This window comes from Erpetoichthys calabaricus, chromosome 9 (genome assembly GCF_900747795.2).
Source record: "Erpetoichthys calabaricus chromosome 9, fErpCal1.3, whole genome shotgun sequence".
Taxonomy (NCBI): Eukaryota; Metazoa; Chordata; class Cladistia; order Polypteriformes; family Polypteridae; genus Erpetoichthys; species Erpetoichthys calabaricus.
This window is the reverse complement of record NC_041402.2, coordinates 67,436,445-67,452,450: the sequence shown is the minus strand read 5'-3', so window position 1 is coordinate 67,452,450 and position 16,006 is coordinate 67,436,445. Positions and strand designations below refer to the sequence as shown.

The 16,006-nt window shown below is 41.9% G+C and overlaps 1 protein-coding gene across 2 annotated transcripts in view; it reads left to right on the top strand.

Annotated features, from left to right (window-relative positions):
- Nucleotides 1-16,006, top strand: part of si:ch211-186j3.6 (neural-cadherin) — a 631,675-nt gene that overhangs the window by 424,576 nt on the left and 191,093 nt on the right. For both annotated transcript variants that reach the window (XM_051932159.1, XM_028809678.2), the window contains exon 18: nt 2,324-3,938. In XM_051932159.1, the coding sequence (XP_051788119.1) occupies nt 2,324-3,938 (1,615 nt within the window). The remainder of the gene's footprint in view (nt 1-2,323; nt 3,939-16,006) is intronic.

Below are 16,006 nucleotides of genomic sequence, written 5' to 3'. Positions count from 1 at the left end.
CAGAGGAGGCAGATACTTATATTAATACTTATATTTGTTGTCTATATTAATGACAAATACAGTATCATCAAAATAATTGAAGGATGGAGTGATGAGAATATATTGTATGTTTCATGTATTCTATACTCAGTCAGATATTCTGTCCTTGATCATTTCAAAACTTTATAAACAGTAATTAGAGGAATAATATAGTACAAAAGGTTCTTGAACCCTGGCAATTTAAACCAAACACTAATTTACGGCAAGGTTTAAATGGCAGAATCAATTGCTTAAACAACACTTTTGTCTGTGCAGTCTATAGAAAGCTGCATCTATTGGCAGAATAGAATCAATAAAATAGAAGAAGATGAAAGCAATTTAAAATGCATAAATAATGCTGTGTTCAAAAAAAATGAAAGAAATGACAGGAAAAGCAGCCAAGTAAATATATGGATTGTTCCAAATTACTTCTTGCTGAAGATACTCCTGGACGAGTTTCTCTGTCTTGTATTCTATCCTTTGTCACCAAGGAAACATGAGAGTTTGGACTGCAGTTGTTGTTCTGACAGAGTTCTCACCCTTCTGTTTATATTTCACTCTTTGCATTTTTTAACCTTGGCGCTCATTTTTTTCATTGAAACAGGAAGATATTATTATAGTGGCGTTAACTTGGGTGTCACAAAGAGAAAAGTAATAAGTTATCTATCTATCTATCTATCTATCTATCTATCTATCTATCTATCTATCTATCTATCTATCTATCTATCTATCTATCTATCTATCTATCTATCTATCTATCTATATATATATATATATATATATATATCTGAATTGTTAGAAACAATAGAAATGGTGATATTCTATATAAGTTTACATGCAACGTGTTCAATTTTATCCTGACAATGTCTAACTTGTTTCTACAGCTGCCATTTTTTCCCAGTATTTCAATATAGTTGTCAGATATTTTCATTTCATTATAATTAATTTGGTATTCATTCTTTCATGTTCAAGTTTTAAACAGAGGTACCAAGTACTTTTGAAAATGCAGATTTCAACTAGCCTGTAGAGTTGAGTTGCCTTGTTTGTTTGTTTCCTGAAGAGGAAGGCACCTTACTCAACATGACCTACCTGTTCATCACCTTAACCAGGAAGACCCAGCCCTTCTTGCTTTGGTTTTTGAATTTCCCTGCTAGGTAGAGGTCATCTAAGAATGTATCTTACTCAAGCAAAAAAAAATACTCTAATGAGAATACATGAAGGTCCCCTTTAACTGTAAGCGGAATGGTAGATGCCCAGCCATTCAGTCCATTCATCTGTTTATTGGAGCCCCCTAATTCAGTCCAATGTTATGGTTAAAACAGCCCAATGCATACCTTGTCAGCACTGGATGCTGGCAGCAGACAACTCACATTGGGTCAGGTCATCACAAGACAGACACATAGTGCAATTCAGAATAGTCAATTAAACAAAACATGTCATCTTTAAAGTGAAGTAGGAGAACAGTACCTGAAGAACAAACCATAGATACAAGGCAACAATCCAGCTAGGATTATACCTCAAGTATCCAAAAACTGGCAAGCAGACACCATAATTACTGTACCACCTATATGAAACAATGACAATCCTGCCTGCCATATTTTTCAGCTCCCATAAACCTAATTATGGGATGCAGTGGATAGCACTGTCGCTTCACAAATCCAGCATCCTCAGTAAAATCGTGTCTAGTTGCCATTTGTGTAAAGCTTGTAGGCTGTCCCTGTGTTTGTGTGAATTTCTAGGTACTCCAGATTTCCTTCACTTTTTTAAAGCATGCCATTTTGGGTTAATACGTGGTAACTAAATTGGCACTATGAATGGGTCCTGTGATGGACTGGCATTCCTAGGAATGCCTGGATTGGTTCCACTCCACTCCGACTCCAAATTAGATTAGGCAGAGTTAAGAATATTATGTTTTCTTTGTAAGAACTGCACCTATATTATCTGAGAAAAATGCAGAACAGAGTAAATGTCAGTCTTTACTTTCTTGGTTACTTGAAATTATAATTTCTGTAGTGGTACAGTGTGCGAGTGAAGTGCCACTGAAAGTTATTATTTTGTTCATGCCTCCATACTGCAAGTGCTATAAAAATATTTTCAGTTTGAGCTTTTTTATTTTTTTAGCTGCATCAGTCATCACAGAGTCAAGTTTGAGGCAAGAAGATGTGATCATTATAAACACCTAGACTGTTCATGTCCCATTCCGTGTTAGCCCTTCAGGGTGCCTTCTGTTAATACAGAAGCGTTTATTACTAAGTCATCATTTTTTTCAGAATAGCTAGAGGATCCTTTTATTTTTATCTTTCAGGTGACAGCAACAGACCCAGATAAGGATGCAGATCAAGGTGCACTGCGATACTCTCTGCATGGACAAGGAGCAGAGACTGAGTTTATAATTGATGAGGTGACAGGAAAAATCTATGCCCAGAAGACGCTCGATCGGGAGGAACGTGCTGTCTGGCGTTTTGTTATTTTGGCGACTGATGAAGGTGGAGAAGGACTGACTGGATTTACTGATGTCATTATTAATGTTTGGGATATTAATGATAATGCCCCAGTTTTTATGTGTATGCCTGACAACTGTAATGGAAATGTGCTGGAAAACTCCCCAGCGGACACATCTGTCATGGAAATGACAGCAACTGATCTGGATGATACAACCGTGGGCCAAAATGCTCTGTTGACATATAAAATTGCAGGAAATGCTAAGAATGGAATCAACTTTGACTTGTTTAGCATAAATCCATCAACTGGGACCATTTATGTGGCACTTGGCACACTAGACAGGGAAAAAATGGACAAATATTTCCTTGTTGTGGAAGCAAAAGATGGAGGTGGAATGACAGGTACAGGTACAGCTACAATTTGGGTATCTGATGTTAATGACCATGCCCCAAAGTTCACTCAGCATTCCTGCAATACAAGAATCTCAGAAAACAGTGAAATTAACTCTGCTGTTTTAGATGTTTCAGCAACAGATGCAGATACTGGTGAAAATGCACAGTTGACATTTAGCATTATAAGTGGAGATCCAGAACAGAAATTCTACATTGAAAGTTACCGGAAGGAGCAGCGTGGAATATTAAAACTGAAGAAGAGTTTAGATTATGAGAAATCCAATGAACATTGGTTTAATTTGACCATAAAAGTAGAAGATTTAGATTTTTCCAATGTGATCCATTGCGTTATAGAGGTGGATGATTACAATGATCATGCTCCAGTATTCATTCCCCAGTTTTACCAGTTGAGTCCGTTACCTGAAAATATCCAGATTGGTACCAGTATTACAAAAATAACAGCCACTGACACTGACTCTGGTCACAATGGGCAGATTTCATACAGTATTCTTGCAGACTCCGATCCATATGGACAATTTGTTGTTGATCAAGCTGGGCATGTCATTGTGTCAAATAGTCTGGATCGGGAAACAGTGGCACAGCATTATATTATCGTTTTGGCTACAGATCAGGGTGAACCTCCTCAAACAGGCAGCGCCACTGTGCAGTTGTCTCTTATAGATGTCAATGACAATGCTCCAGAGTTTGAAAGTGCCTACATGCCTGTTGTGTGGGAGAATGTGCCAGGGCCACAGATTGTGAAAATGAATCAGACTTCTCAATTGCTGCATGCCATAGACAGAGATGTTAATTTAAATGGCCCACCATTCTCCTTTTCCTTACCTGTTGACTTTCCAAGCAATTCAAATTTTACCTTGACAGACAATGGAGACAATACTGCTACAATCACAGCATTAAGGAAATTTGATAGAGAGATACAAAAAGAGTTTTATCTTCCTATTATAATGAAGGATAGTGGAAATCCACCACTGACTACCACTAATACTCTTACAATTACCATAGGAGATGAAAATGACCATCCTCATCAACCTGGATTTAAGGAAATCTACATAAATAGTCATCGAGGTATGTGACTATCAGTGTAAGAAATGTTTCAGATAAAATGTCTATGTTATCTTTTAAAATGTTGCTTACATTCAATAATGAGTGGAAACCAATGCTATCCTAAACTGTGAAAGACATCTAAAAGACCAGGGAAAAGCAATATGGGTACAAATTTCACATTTAGTTTAGTAAAAGCCAAATTCAGACAATGTTGATTATCAGAAATTACTGCCACCCATTTAGCACTGTTTTTCCTCATTGTACCATAAATTCCCTTGTTTTATGCATAATATGCTAGTGCCCTTGATTACTGCCTTTTGCATAAATCAGACACCCATCAATTCTAACATTCCATTAATGAAAATGTTATTTGAGGATTCTGGTTAGACTTTAAATCCCCCAGTATTTTATTTTCGCAAGAAAATGGGTTAATGGAGTTTGTTTTCATCTCCACAAGTGCCAACTTGCCATACTGTATTTTCTGTTACCATATTTTTCCCTTGTACTCCTAAATTCGGTTTAATTTGTATCATTAGTTTTTTTCTAAATGTTTCTTTTAGGAGCAGTTGAGACAGTTTACATTAAATGCAAATATGTGCCTATTTATATAGTTTTGCCTTGAATATTACTGTTGTAATTCCATGCGGACACGGCCATCCTCCTGAGAGGAATGTTATATAACAACAAATTACATTACAGTTTTTCTCAATCGATTTGACACATTTCACACATGAAAACACCATTCTCAAAACTGCGGAAGCATTTCACAAAACAGTTGATGCATTTGTCAAAGCAGCACCACAACTATGCAAAAGGCTCGAAAACACTCAGAAGAGTGCATGCATCAAAATTGATCATTGCATCAAAATTGATCGTTGATCGGTCACTACATCACTACAAACAAACATTTACACCATGTTTGTCATTTACAGACATATGCACTATATTCTTTTTCTCTTCATCATAACAGTAGATTGAATTTACTGTATTTACAGTTGTCACACACGTGCGCATGGGGAGCAGCTGAAGGGCCTAGTCACTTGTAGTTCTACGCCAGGCCAAGGGGCGGCGGAGTATACTGACTATCTCTCTCAGTCCCTTGCAGACCTTCCCCGGGAAATCCCGCCTCTTGCCGGCACCAAGGATGACGTCACTTCCGACCATGAGGACGCCACTCCCAGTTCCTGCTACGATGACGTCATTTCCTTTCCAGGTCTTTAAAACTGCCATCTTGCCTCAGTAAAGTCAGTTCTGTTCTGGACTCTGAACCATTCACATCTTGTACAGAAAACAAGCAATTTTGCAGCCGAGCATATTATACGGGTGGCTGCCCCAAACCTTTGTGATGTCTCTGACTCATTCTTCTGACAGTGGCGTAGTCAGCAGGATGCAGCTTTCCCAGAAGAAACTGGGAAGGAACCTTAAAAGTACTCAGGTAGGAGAGTACCGGGGCCATGTTTCCGGGTGGGTGGCATGCTCAGCGGTCCGGAGTGGCACGGTGCAGGCTTCGCTCCCAGCAAGGGATAATGAGCCCCTAAACCTACACAAGGAGAATGTGGAGGAGACCCACCGACATGGGCTGGTCCCTGGGGGAAAATGAAAAGGGCTTACTATGTTCTCTCAGAGGAGAGGACTGGGCCGCCCGTTGGGACCAAGGTCCTAGAGACATATGGGCTATCCCCAGACCAGCAGGTAAAAATACTACAGTCTTGGGAATATGATCCAGAGAGAGCAACCCGGGAGCAAGCTTATGCTCTCTGGGAAACAGTGGCTCAATGGCTGAGACCCTTTGAATTAAACACCTGACAAATTGTGCAGCAGGTAGCCTGCTTTATTTTGCTGCAAGGTCTTCCCAATAACTTTGCTCAGCCGGTCTGGGGAGACTTCCATTCCATGGATGAGCTTATAGCTCAAATAAGACCACAGCCAGCCTCACAATCTGTGGGAGCAGAACGGTCCTCTAGTGGACTCCGTAGGGATTACGTCCCACTATATAAGTCCCTTCAATATAACTGTCCCTATGTCCCTGGGGCGCGGGGTGGGCCGCTCGCGCAGGAGCGCGGAGAGATGCGGGTGGAAGGAGGGAGGACGGTTATGTGCACTTTCAAACCCTCTGGCTACTGGTAATACGGGAGTGGTAATAATCAATGGCCATAAAGTTACAGCACTTCTGGGTACCGGGAGCAACATCACTGTTGTTGATTGCCGTGATCTAATACCGCGACAGGGAATGAGAAAAAAGGCCAGTATCCGGTGTGTACATGGCGATACGCGCTTATATAAAATCGCCCTGTGTGTCATCAGCTATGAGGGAATGGTAAAAAAAGCTCTCCGTAGCGGTCAATCCACAGCCACCTTTCCCGGTGATCCTAGGGCGAAACTGGTCTGAAATTAAATGTGGTGTACTGATATGCACTCCTCGGAACTCTATAGGCTTAGTCATAGAAGGAACAAACCCGTCTAAAGCTGTTTCCACGCCGTGTAATCGGCCGGAGGAAAGAGATACGGAAGACTCCGAGGAGGACGGAGAGGTTCCTGGGCCGTCGCACATAAACACGTCATCAGCCCGGGCCTCGATGAGCCGGGAGGACTCCCCGCCCCTTGAGGTCAGACCAGACCCTCTCTCCGACTTGCAATTTCAATTCACGGATACACCGGCGTCTTTCAGGAGAGAACAATGGAATGACGACTCCCTGAAATTTGCTAAAAATGCAGTCGTGCTTGTCAATGGCCAACGCACGCATCAGCCCATGCCTCGCGGCCCTCACTTTGTACTTGACAACGATCTGTTATATCGTGTTGCTGATCATGAGGGCGGAAGTTGCTGCTAATCCCACGAACCTACCGGCGGCAGGTTTGTGAGTTGGCACACGCCCATCTCCTGGGAGGCCATCTCGGCACCAAAAAAACTTTAGAGCGGATTAAGCTCAGATTTTATTGGCCGGGAATAAACAAGGAGGTTCGCCATTTTTGTATTTCTTGTCCAGAATGTCAATTACGGCAAATTCCTAGGAAGGACCGCGCTCCTCTCGTTCCCCTTCCCCTGACTGATGTTCCCTTTGAGCGTATTGGGGTCGATATATTAGGACCCCTCGGCCCGAGGACATAAATATATATTAGTCCTTGTAGATTACGCTACCCGATATCCAGAGGCAGTTCCGTTGCGCTCTGCCACTACAAAAGCTATCGCACGGGAAATAATGGGTGTATTTGCACATGTCGGGATCCCTAAAGAAATCCTTACGGATCAAGGGGCACCCTTTACCTCGGCGACGTTCAAGGAAACGGCCAAGTTACTCAAAATAAAGCACTTAAGGACCGCGGTGTATCATCCTCAAACCGATAGTCTTGTCGAGAGGTTCAATCAAACTCTCAAGCAAATGCTACGCAAGGTGGTCAGCGGGGACGGGAGGAACTGGGATCAGCTCCTCCCCCTCGTGCTCTTTGCTTATTGGAAAGTCCCTCAAGCCTCTACGGGGTTCTCTGTTGTACTGTTGTATGGATGACAACCCAGAGGATTATTGGATATATTAAAAGAAGGTTGGGAAGGAGAGGCTCTTCCCTCTACCAATATATTAGAGTATATCGCACTGTTACGCGATAGATTCGGAAAGATCTGACCTATTTTAAAGAGTCACATGGAAGAGGCGCAAACAGCACAGGCCCACTATTACGATCATGGCACGGTTCTCCGGGAGTTCCAACCGGGGGATCGTGTGGTGTTGGTCCCTACCTCGCATTTGAAGTTGCTTGCCCATTAGCAAAGCCCGTATTAAGTTAAGGAGAGGAAAGGGCTCGTCAATTATTTGGTGAAACAACCCAATCGTCGGCCTAGCTAGCGGGTGTATCATGTTAATTTGCTGAAGCCATGGAAGGAGAGGGACCCGGATCCCTCCTCTGCTCAGCCCCGCTCTTTCTTTGCTCAGAGTGACCGCCTTAACTTCGGTACCAACTTGAATGCTAAACAGAGACAGGAACTTGAGACAGCGATCTTGTCCGTTCCGGAGGTAGTAAGTGAGCAACCCGGAAGGACCTCTCTGATTGCGCACGACATCGTGACAAACCCCGGAGTTGTCGTACGAGAATGCCCCTATCGTCTTCCCGAAGCAAAGAAGGCAGAAGTGGAGCTTGAGATCAAGCGCATGCTGGAGCTAGGTGTGATTGAGGAAAGTTATAGTCCCTGGTCCAGCCCGATTGTCTTGGTCAGTAAGCCCGACGGGAGTTGGAGGTTTTGCAACGACTTCCATCGACTGAATCAAGTCCCAATTTGACGCCTACCCAATGCCTCACATGGACGACCTCCTCGAGAGACTTGGGCAAGCGAAGTTTTTGACCACCCTTGACATGACCAAGGGGTACTGGCAGGTTTGTTTAACGGACACCATGAAGACTAAGACCGCGTTTAGCACCCCTAGTGGGCACTGGCAGTACACGGTCCTCCCATTCGGGTTACATGGGGCACTGGCAATTTTCCAGCATCTGGTGGACAGAGTGCTCCAGCCCCATAACGCGTTTAGTGCTGCCTATTTGGATGACGTGGTCATCTATTCCAGCACATGGAGGGATCATGTGCGGCAGGTGGAAACGGTATTGCGGACACTGGCCTAAGCCGGGCTTCGAATTAACCCAAAGAAGTGTTTCTTTGGATTAAAAGAAGCCAAATATTTGGACTACCTGGTGGGTCGTGGTACCGTCAAACCACAGTGTTCCAAAGTTGATGCCATATTAAACTGGCCCCGTCCGAATACCAAGCGATAAGTGCAGGCTTTTCTCGGGTTAGCTGGGTACTACCACCGGTTTGTGCCCCGGTTCTCCGAGAGAGCAGCACCCTTGACAGACCTTACAAAGAAGAGGGCCTCAAATCACGTGGTATGGACTGACAAGACGGCCGCTGCATTTTGTGACCTCAAACGGGCCCTTACATCAGCACCCATATTAAAAGCACCTAACTTTACACTTCCTTTTATACTCCAGACGGACGCTTCGGACACAGGCCTGGGGGCCGTGCTGAGCCAAAGCATCAATGGTGTTGAACACCCCGTCATATACCTGAGCCGGAAACTGCTGGATCGGGAGACCAGGTATGCGGCAGTGGAACGGGAGGCTCTTGCGATAAAATGGGCGATTACGTAGTTGAGGTACTACCTCTTGGGCCGTGAATTTACTCTGGTGACGGACCATGCACCCCTCCAGTGGATGGCCCTTCACAAGGAGTCAAATCCGCGGGTCACTAGGTGGTTTCTTGACCTCCAACCTTATAAGTTCTCGCTTGTTCACCGGAAGGGTTCTCTCCATGCCAATGCGGATGCCCTCTCTCGAGTCCACGACCTCTCGGACAGGTCTGCCCGACCCGATGGGTCTGGGCTAAGGGGGGGGCTCTGTCATACACGTGTGCATGGGGAACAGCTGAAGGGCCTAGTCACTTGTAGTTCTACGCCAGGCCAGGGGGCGGCGGAGTGTACTGACTATCTCTCTCAGTCCCTTGCAGACCTTTCCCGGGAAATCCCGCCTCTTGCCGGCCCCAAGGATGATGTCACTTCCGATCACGAGGATGCCACTCCCAGTTCCTTCTACGATGACGTCATTTCCTTTCCAGGCCTTTAAAACTGCCATCTTGCCTCAGTAAAGTCAGTTCTGTTCTGGACTCTGAACCATTCAAATCTTGTACAGTAAACAAGCAATTTTGCAGCCGAGCATATTATACGGGTGGCTGCCCCAAACCTTTGTGATGTCTCTGACTCATTCTTCTGACACAGTATATACACATGCATCTATCCATCAAGTAAAAATAATTGTAATAAAACTATAAAGGAAATGACAACTTTCTGCAAAAACAAATCTGGTTGAACTGAGGAAAAAACTATATTCAAAAGTGTCCTGTAAATGAAGCAATATCAACACACTCCCTCGTGGGAAATCCATTCTTTCTTCGGCTTCAGACCATAGAGCTGGCTCTACATCACACTACAGTTTGTCTTTCAAGGCACATACGGAAGAAATCTTTTAGCATGTTACACACCCACCCCACCATGAAATGATTCAGGTGTTGTTGAGTTTATACTCAGCTCTCATTGCTTCTAGCAATGACATTTAGTTATGGGGCTTGTACTTATGCACTTTCCACCTCCAGGTGGAAAAAAACTCCTCAGTTGGGATAAGGAAGGGTGAATAAGGTGGCAAAATTGAACAAGTTGAACAAGTTGGATGGGTATCAAACCAAGCTTTTATTTGAATAACGCTGTGAAATCTTATATTGTCCCAGACCACCAGAACATTTGGTAGAACTGTTGCAACCACTCCTCTCTCAGTTTCAGAAATTAGAACATTGATTAACCCAACCAAAAATAGCAAAAGCTGATCTTTATTGAAGGGCCCAATAGTTGTAACCTTATGGATCACACCCTCTCCAGACATCCATCTATCTATCTATCTATCTATCTATCTATCTATCTATCTATCTATCTATCTATCTATCTATCTATCTATCTATCTATCTATCTATCTATCTATCTATCTATCACAGCACACATGGCAATGTTGCCATCATGTTGTCCAGGTACCTCCACTGTGGCCCAGTGCTAAACGAGATTCCTGCCTTGTCGTCGGACCTTGTCAAGGTTAAATCCTCCCTCATTAACATACACAAATGTGTGTGGGTTTTCACTGCCCTCCAGATGCAAAACCTACATTTACATGTTAATAAACTCATTCAGTAAATTGTAGCTCTTACTGTAAACTGGTTCCAAGTAAAATATTGTTTACATGCCACAGTGTCAAAATACATGCCAATGTTCAGGTATGTGCTTACACAACAATAGAATATGGCCTTAAATGTACATATATATATCTTTGTACCTTTTCCCTGTCACTGTTTCATTCAAATGGAACATTATATAGTTGATTAGTTGTCGCTGCATACCTCTTCAGTACATGTTTCACAGTTGACAAGCTATCAGATGCTATGTTCCCGAATGTTATATTGTCCTCCACGACAGCATGATGGATCTCCTGGAGTGTAATGGCATTATTTGCCCTCATATTTACAACTTCCAGTTTTTGGTCGCATTGAATACTGAGGCTCTTCCACCATCATGGAGCAGTGGTTCAAATCTGGCAATTAATAATGTAGCTAATCATTTACTTTCTGTATAAAGGATAGAAACCATGGCTTATTCAGTACCATCTGAGATGTCAGACAATAGATCACTATAATGAATACAATGACATATTTTACAGTACTCTATAGCTATTATACAGTACTCTATAATAGGTTCAGTATTGGTGTAACATAGAACATGGATGTGCAGTATTTTTAGTATCTCTTCTCATTCTGAAATGTCTGCAATATGGATGCACAGTTTATCAGCTCACCTGAGGCTGCACCTGTCTCCCTGCCTCAGCCATGCTTAGACCACGGAGGATTACATGATCAACAATTGTGAATCTTATTTCTGGACCTACTCTGGGGTTCCTTCGACTGCTCCTGCCTTTCTCTCTTTCCCGTTCACGACTTTCTCCACGTGTTCTTGGACTCCTTCCACACAACATGCCTTGTCCCTGTGTGACAGCTTGCTGATCCATATAACACTATGCACTGCAGTAACTCACAAAGGGTCAGTTTATATGGTTGAGAGCAAATTAGTCTGAGGACATGCACCTGTGAGAGAGGTTAACATCATGTGCTTTCAATTATCTGACTAGAAAAATCACGACTAGAAACATTTGCAATATGCTTCTTCTCACCAGCTTTGTCCTGTGTGAACAGATTATGCAAAAGCTGCATGTATGAATTGTTTTATATGCTGTCAATTACAGCAATGAGCTGCTATTTCAGTGTAACAGAGTTGGTTTTTGAGTTGACTAATGAATGTTCTGTTACGATGAGTTTCTCAGAGTTGAATGAGAAATGCACTACACAATGAAGATGTAGAGTTGGTCAATATGTGCCTCAGCATTTGCAGTTTGTAAAAAAAAAAAAATATATATACAAATATATATATGTATATGTGTATAAATATATATATATATAAATATATATGTATGTATGTATGTATGTGTATATATATATATATATATATATATATATATATATATATATGTATATGTATATGTATATATATATATATATATATATATATGTATATATTATGAGGGGCCATTCAGGAAAAAAAGATTGGTTCATAAATATATACATTGGCTCAGATATATATATCGGTTCGGATAAATTGGTTTGAATATATACATTGGTTTTAATACATCCGTTCAGATATATATATCGGTTCAGATATATACATTGGTTGAGATATATATAAATTGGTTTGCATAGATCCGTTCTGATATATATACAGTGCATCCAGAAAGTATTCACAGTACATTACTGTTTCCACATTTTGTTATGTTACAGCCTTATTCCAAAATGGATTAAATTCATTTTTTTCCTCAGAATTCTACACACAACAACCCTTAATGACAACGTAAAAAAAGTTTATTTGAGATTTTTGCAAATTTATTAAAAATAAAAAAATCGAGAAAGCACATGTACATAAGTATTCACAGCCTTTACCATGAAGCTCAAAATTGAGCTCAGGTGCATTCTGTTTCCCCTGATCATCCTTGAGATGTTTCTGCAGCTTAATTGGAGTCCACCTGTGGTAAATTCAGTTGATTGGACAGGATTTGGAAAGGCACACACCTGTCTATATAAGGTCCCACAGTTGACAGTTCATGTCAGAGCACAAACCAAGCATGAAGTCAAAGGAATTATTAGTAGACCTCCGAGACAGGATTGTCTCGAGGCACAAATCTGGGGAAGGTTACAGAAACATTTCTGCTGCTTTAAAGGTCCCAATAAGCACAGTGGCCTCCATCATCCATAAGTGGAAGAAGTTCGAAACCACCAGGACTCTTCCTAGAGCTGGCCGACCATCTAAACTGAGTGATCGGGGGAGAAGGGCCTTAGTCAGGGAGGTGACCAAGAACCCGATGGTCACTCTGTCAGAACTCCAGAGGTCCTCTGTGGAGAGAGGAGAAACTTCCAGAAGGACAACTATCTCTGCAGCAATCCACCAATCAGGCCTGTATGGTAGATATATATATATTGGTTGATATACATTGGTTTAGATATATAGATTGGTTTAAATAGATTAGTTTAGATATACAGTAATCCCTCCTCCATCGCGGGGGTTGCGTTCCAGAGCCACCCGCAAAATAAGAAAATAAGTAGAAACCATATGTTTATATGGTTATTTTTATATTGTCATGCTTGGGTCACAGATTTGCGCAGAAACACAGGAGGTTGTAGAGAGACAGGAACGTTATTCAAACACTGCAAACAAACATTTGTCTCTTTTTCAAAAGTTTAAACTGTGCTCCATGACAAGACAGAGATGACAGTTCCGTCTCACAATTAAAAGAATGCAAACATATCTTCCTCTTCAAAAGAGTGCGTGTCAGGAGCACAGGCTGTCAGAGAGAGAGAGAGAAAAACAAACAAATCAATAGGGCTGTTTAGCTTTTAAGTATGTGAAGCACCGCGGCACAAAGCTGTTGAAGGCGGCAGCTCACACCCCCTCCGTCAGGAGCAGACAAAGAGAGAGAGAGAGAGAGAGAGACAGAGTTTGTTTTTCAAGCAAAAATCAATACGTGCCCTTCGAGCTTTTAAGTATGCGAAGCACTGTGCAGCATGTCGTTTCAGGAAGCAGCTGCACAAAATATAGCAACGTGAAGATAATCTTTCAGCATTTTTAGACGAGCGTCCGTATCGTCTAGGTGTGCGAACAGCCCCCCTGCTCAATCCCCCTACGTCAGGATCAGAGAAAGACAGTGCAAGAGAAAGAGAAAAGTAAGCTGGGTAGCTTCTCAGCCATCTGCCAATAGCGTCCCTTGTATGAAATCAACTGGGCAAACCAACCCGCGAAGCAGCGAAAAATCCGCGATATATATTTAAATATGCTTACATATAAAATCCGCGATGGAGTGAAGCCGCGAAAGGCGAAGCGCGATATAGCGAGGGATTACTGTATACATCAGTTCAGATACATCTGTTCAGATATATACTAGGGGGCTCTGCCCCCTGCTCGCTTCGCTCGCCAACCCCTGGTGTTAGGAAATGACAAAGAGCGTGATATATGAATGAGATACAGAATAGTGTGAAGGTGTAGATGATGCATATAGAAAGCAAACAATAAAGTGTGTGGCACAGTGTAAAGGTTTATTGGAAAATTTCTTTGTACACAACATTAGTAGTAAAGATGGTGTGTTGTCCTTGAATGAGTTTTCCTTGGCATGGATCATTTATAACCTTAACTTTAACGTCAGATGAACGTCGAACTCGTGAGAAGGCCACATAAAGTTGTCCATGTCCAAAAACGGGTTCAGAGAGGTAGATGCTAACGTTGTCCATGGTTTGTACTTGTGATTTGTTGATGGTCATGGCAAATGCAGGGTTAATGGGGAACTGTCGCCGTTTAAGTGTAAAAGGTAATTCCAGGTCAGAACTTGTAAGTTTAATTCTAGGAATCAGAACAGTATTGTTAGCATGTGATCCTTTAAGAACTGTTGCTTGAATAACATTGTGTGTCATGGTGTTGATGACCAAACGTGTACCATTGCATAAATCCTGTTTAGTGTTAAGGTTTCTTAATAGCATGAATATTGTTCCGTTTTTAAGGCTAAGACTGTGTTGTGTTAATCCGGCTGGGTAAATAGTATTTAAATATTCTAAGGGGAAATGAAGATGGTCATTGTCGTCATCAGTCAACTTTGTCAGAGCTTAGAAAGAGTTGTGTCTCTCCAGTAAGTAATGCAATGAGTTGGGTATTTATGTGATCTACATTAATATTTTTTGGACATAATATAGTGCATTGTGTTAAAAGGGGCATTTGGTCTAATGAGATTGCTGTTCCAAATATCTCTGTAACTAAGTCGTCGCAGATAAAGGCTTGAGGAATTGTAATAATATCTGGGTGAAGTCTATCTGTATTGGTGAGTGTACCATTTCCCAGTTGTAATAACCAATTGTTATAATCTGGATCTGGACAGCGCATGTTTTGTACTAACTGTATCTTTTGAAAGCAATGCCAATTGTGTGCGTATTTTAAGGTGGACTGAACAATAGCTGAGCGCATGGCATATGGAACAATAGCTAAGCACTGTCTAAAATCTCCTCCTAATAAAAGTACCTTTCCTCCAAAGGGAATATTATTATTCATCAAAGTTTGTAGAAATTTATGAATGGTGTTGAGTAAGTGACTGGATGCCATTGTACAATCATCAATAATTAACAGTTTTGCAAGACAGATGTCATGTGCAGTGCTACTGTTCATGTTCATAGTGGATACCGATTTGTAGGATCTAATGCAGTTCATAAAGTTTTTACTTTCAGGTACATAGTTAGTTAGAAGCTTCTGTAGATATTCAGGATATGAATGTAAAGGAGGCAGTCTAATTTGACCCTTTTGACAACAACGTGTAAATTCATTACTTATATTGCCAGTTGTTTCTTCAGGGAAGTTAAGTGAATGACAATGATTGCAAATGATATTCATTAATTCCAATGAATTTTCCTGAATAGTGGAGTCATTATTGAACGCGTTGTCAGCTAACTGGCGCAAGCGTTTAGCAGGTGTCTGTCGTTGATGTCCGTGACGTGTATGTTTTGCTTGTGCCGTTTGAGAGGTGCGTCGTTGTATGTGCAGTATTTGGGAAGTGTTGTTTTGGAGCTGTAATCGATTTGCCTGTGCTGTGTGGGAAGCCCGTTGTAGTTTACGGAGTGCATTGTTTGTATTGAGCCTTGGCCGTTTTTGTATGTCGGTCAGTTGAGCTTTCTCTTTTTGGAGCCTTGCCTGCTTGTTTTCTGGCATTTCAGATGCGCTTTGTAGACGTCTGCGTTTATTTATTTTGTCCCTTCGCTGCCGTTTCTGTATGTCTGAGACGGGAGGTGTTTCGTTTTGAACCCTTGCCTGTTTCGATGCAGCACTTTGAGACGCGTGCTGCATGCGTCTACGTTCATTGTGTCTGTCCATCTGCGCTCGTTTCTGTAACTGTGTTAGTTGAGCTTTGCGTTTTTGGAGCCGAGACATTTTTTCTTC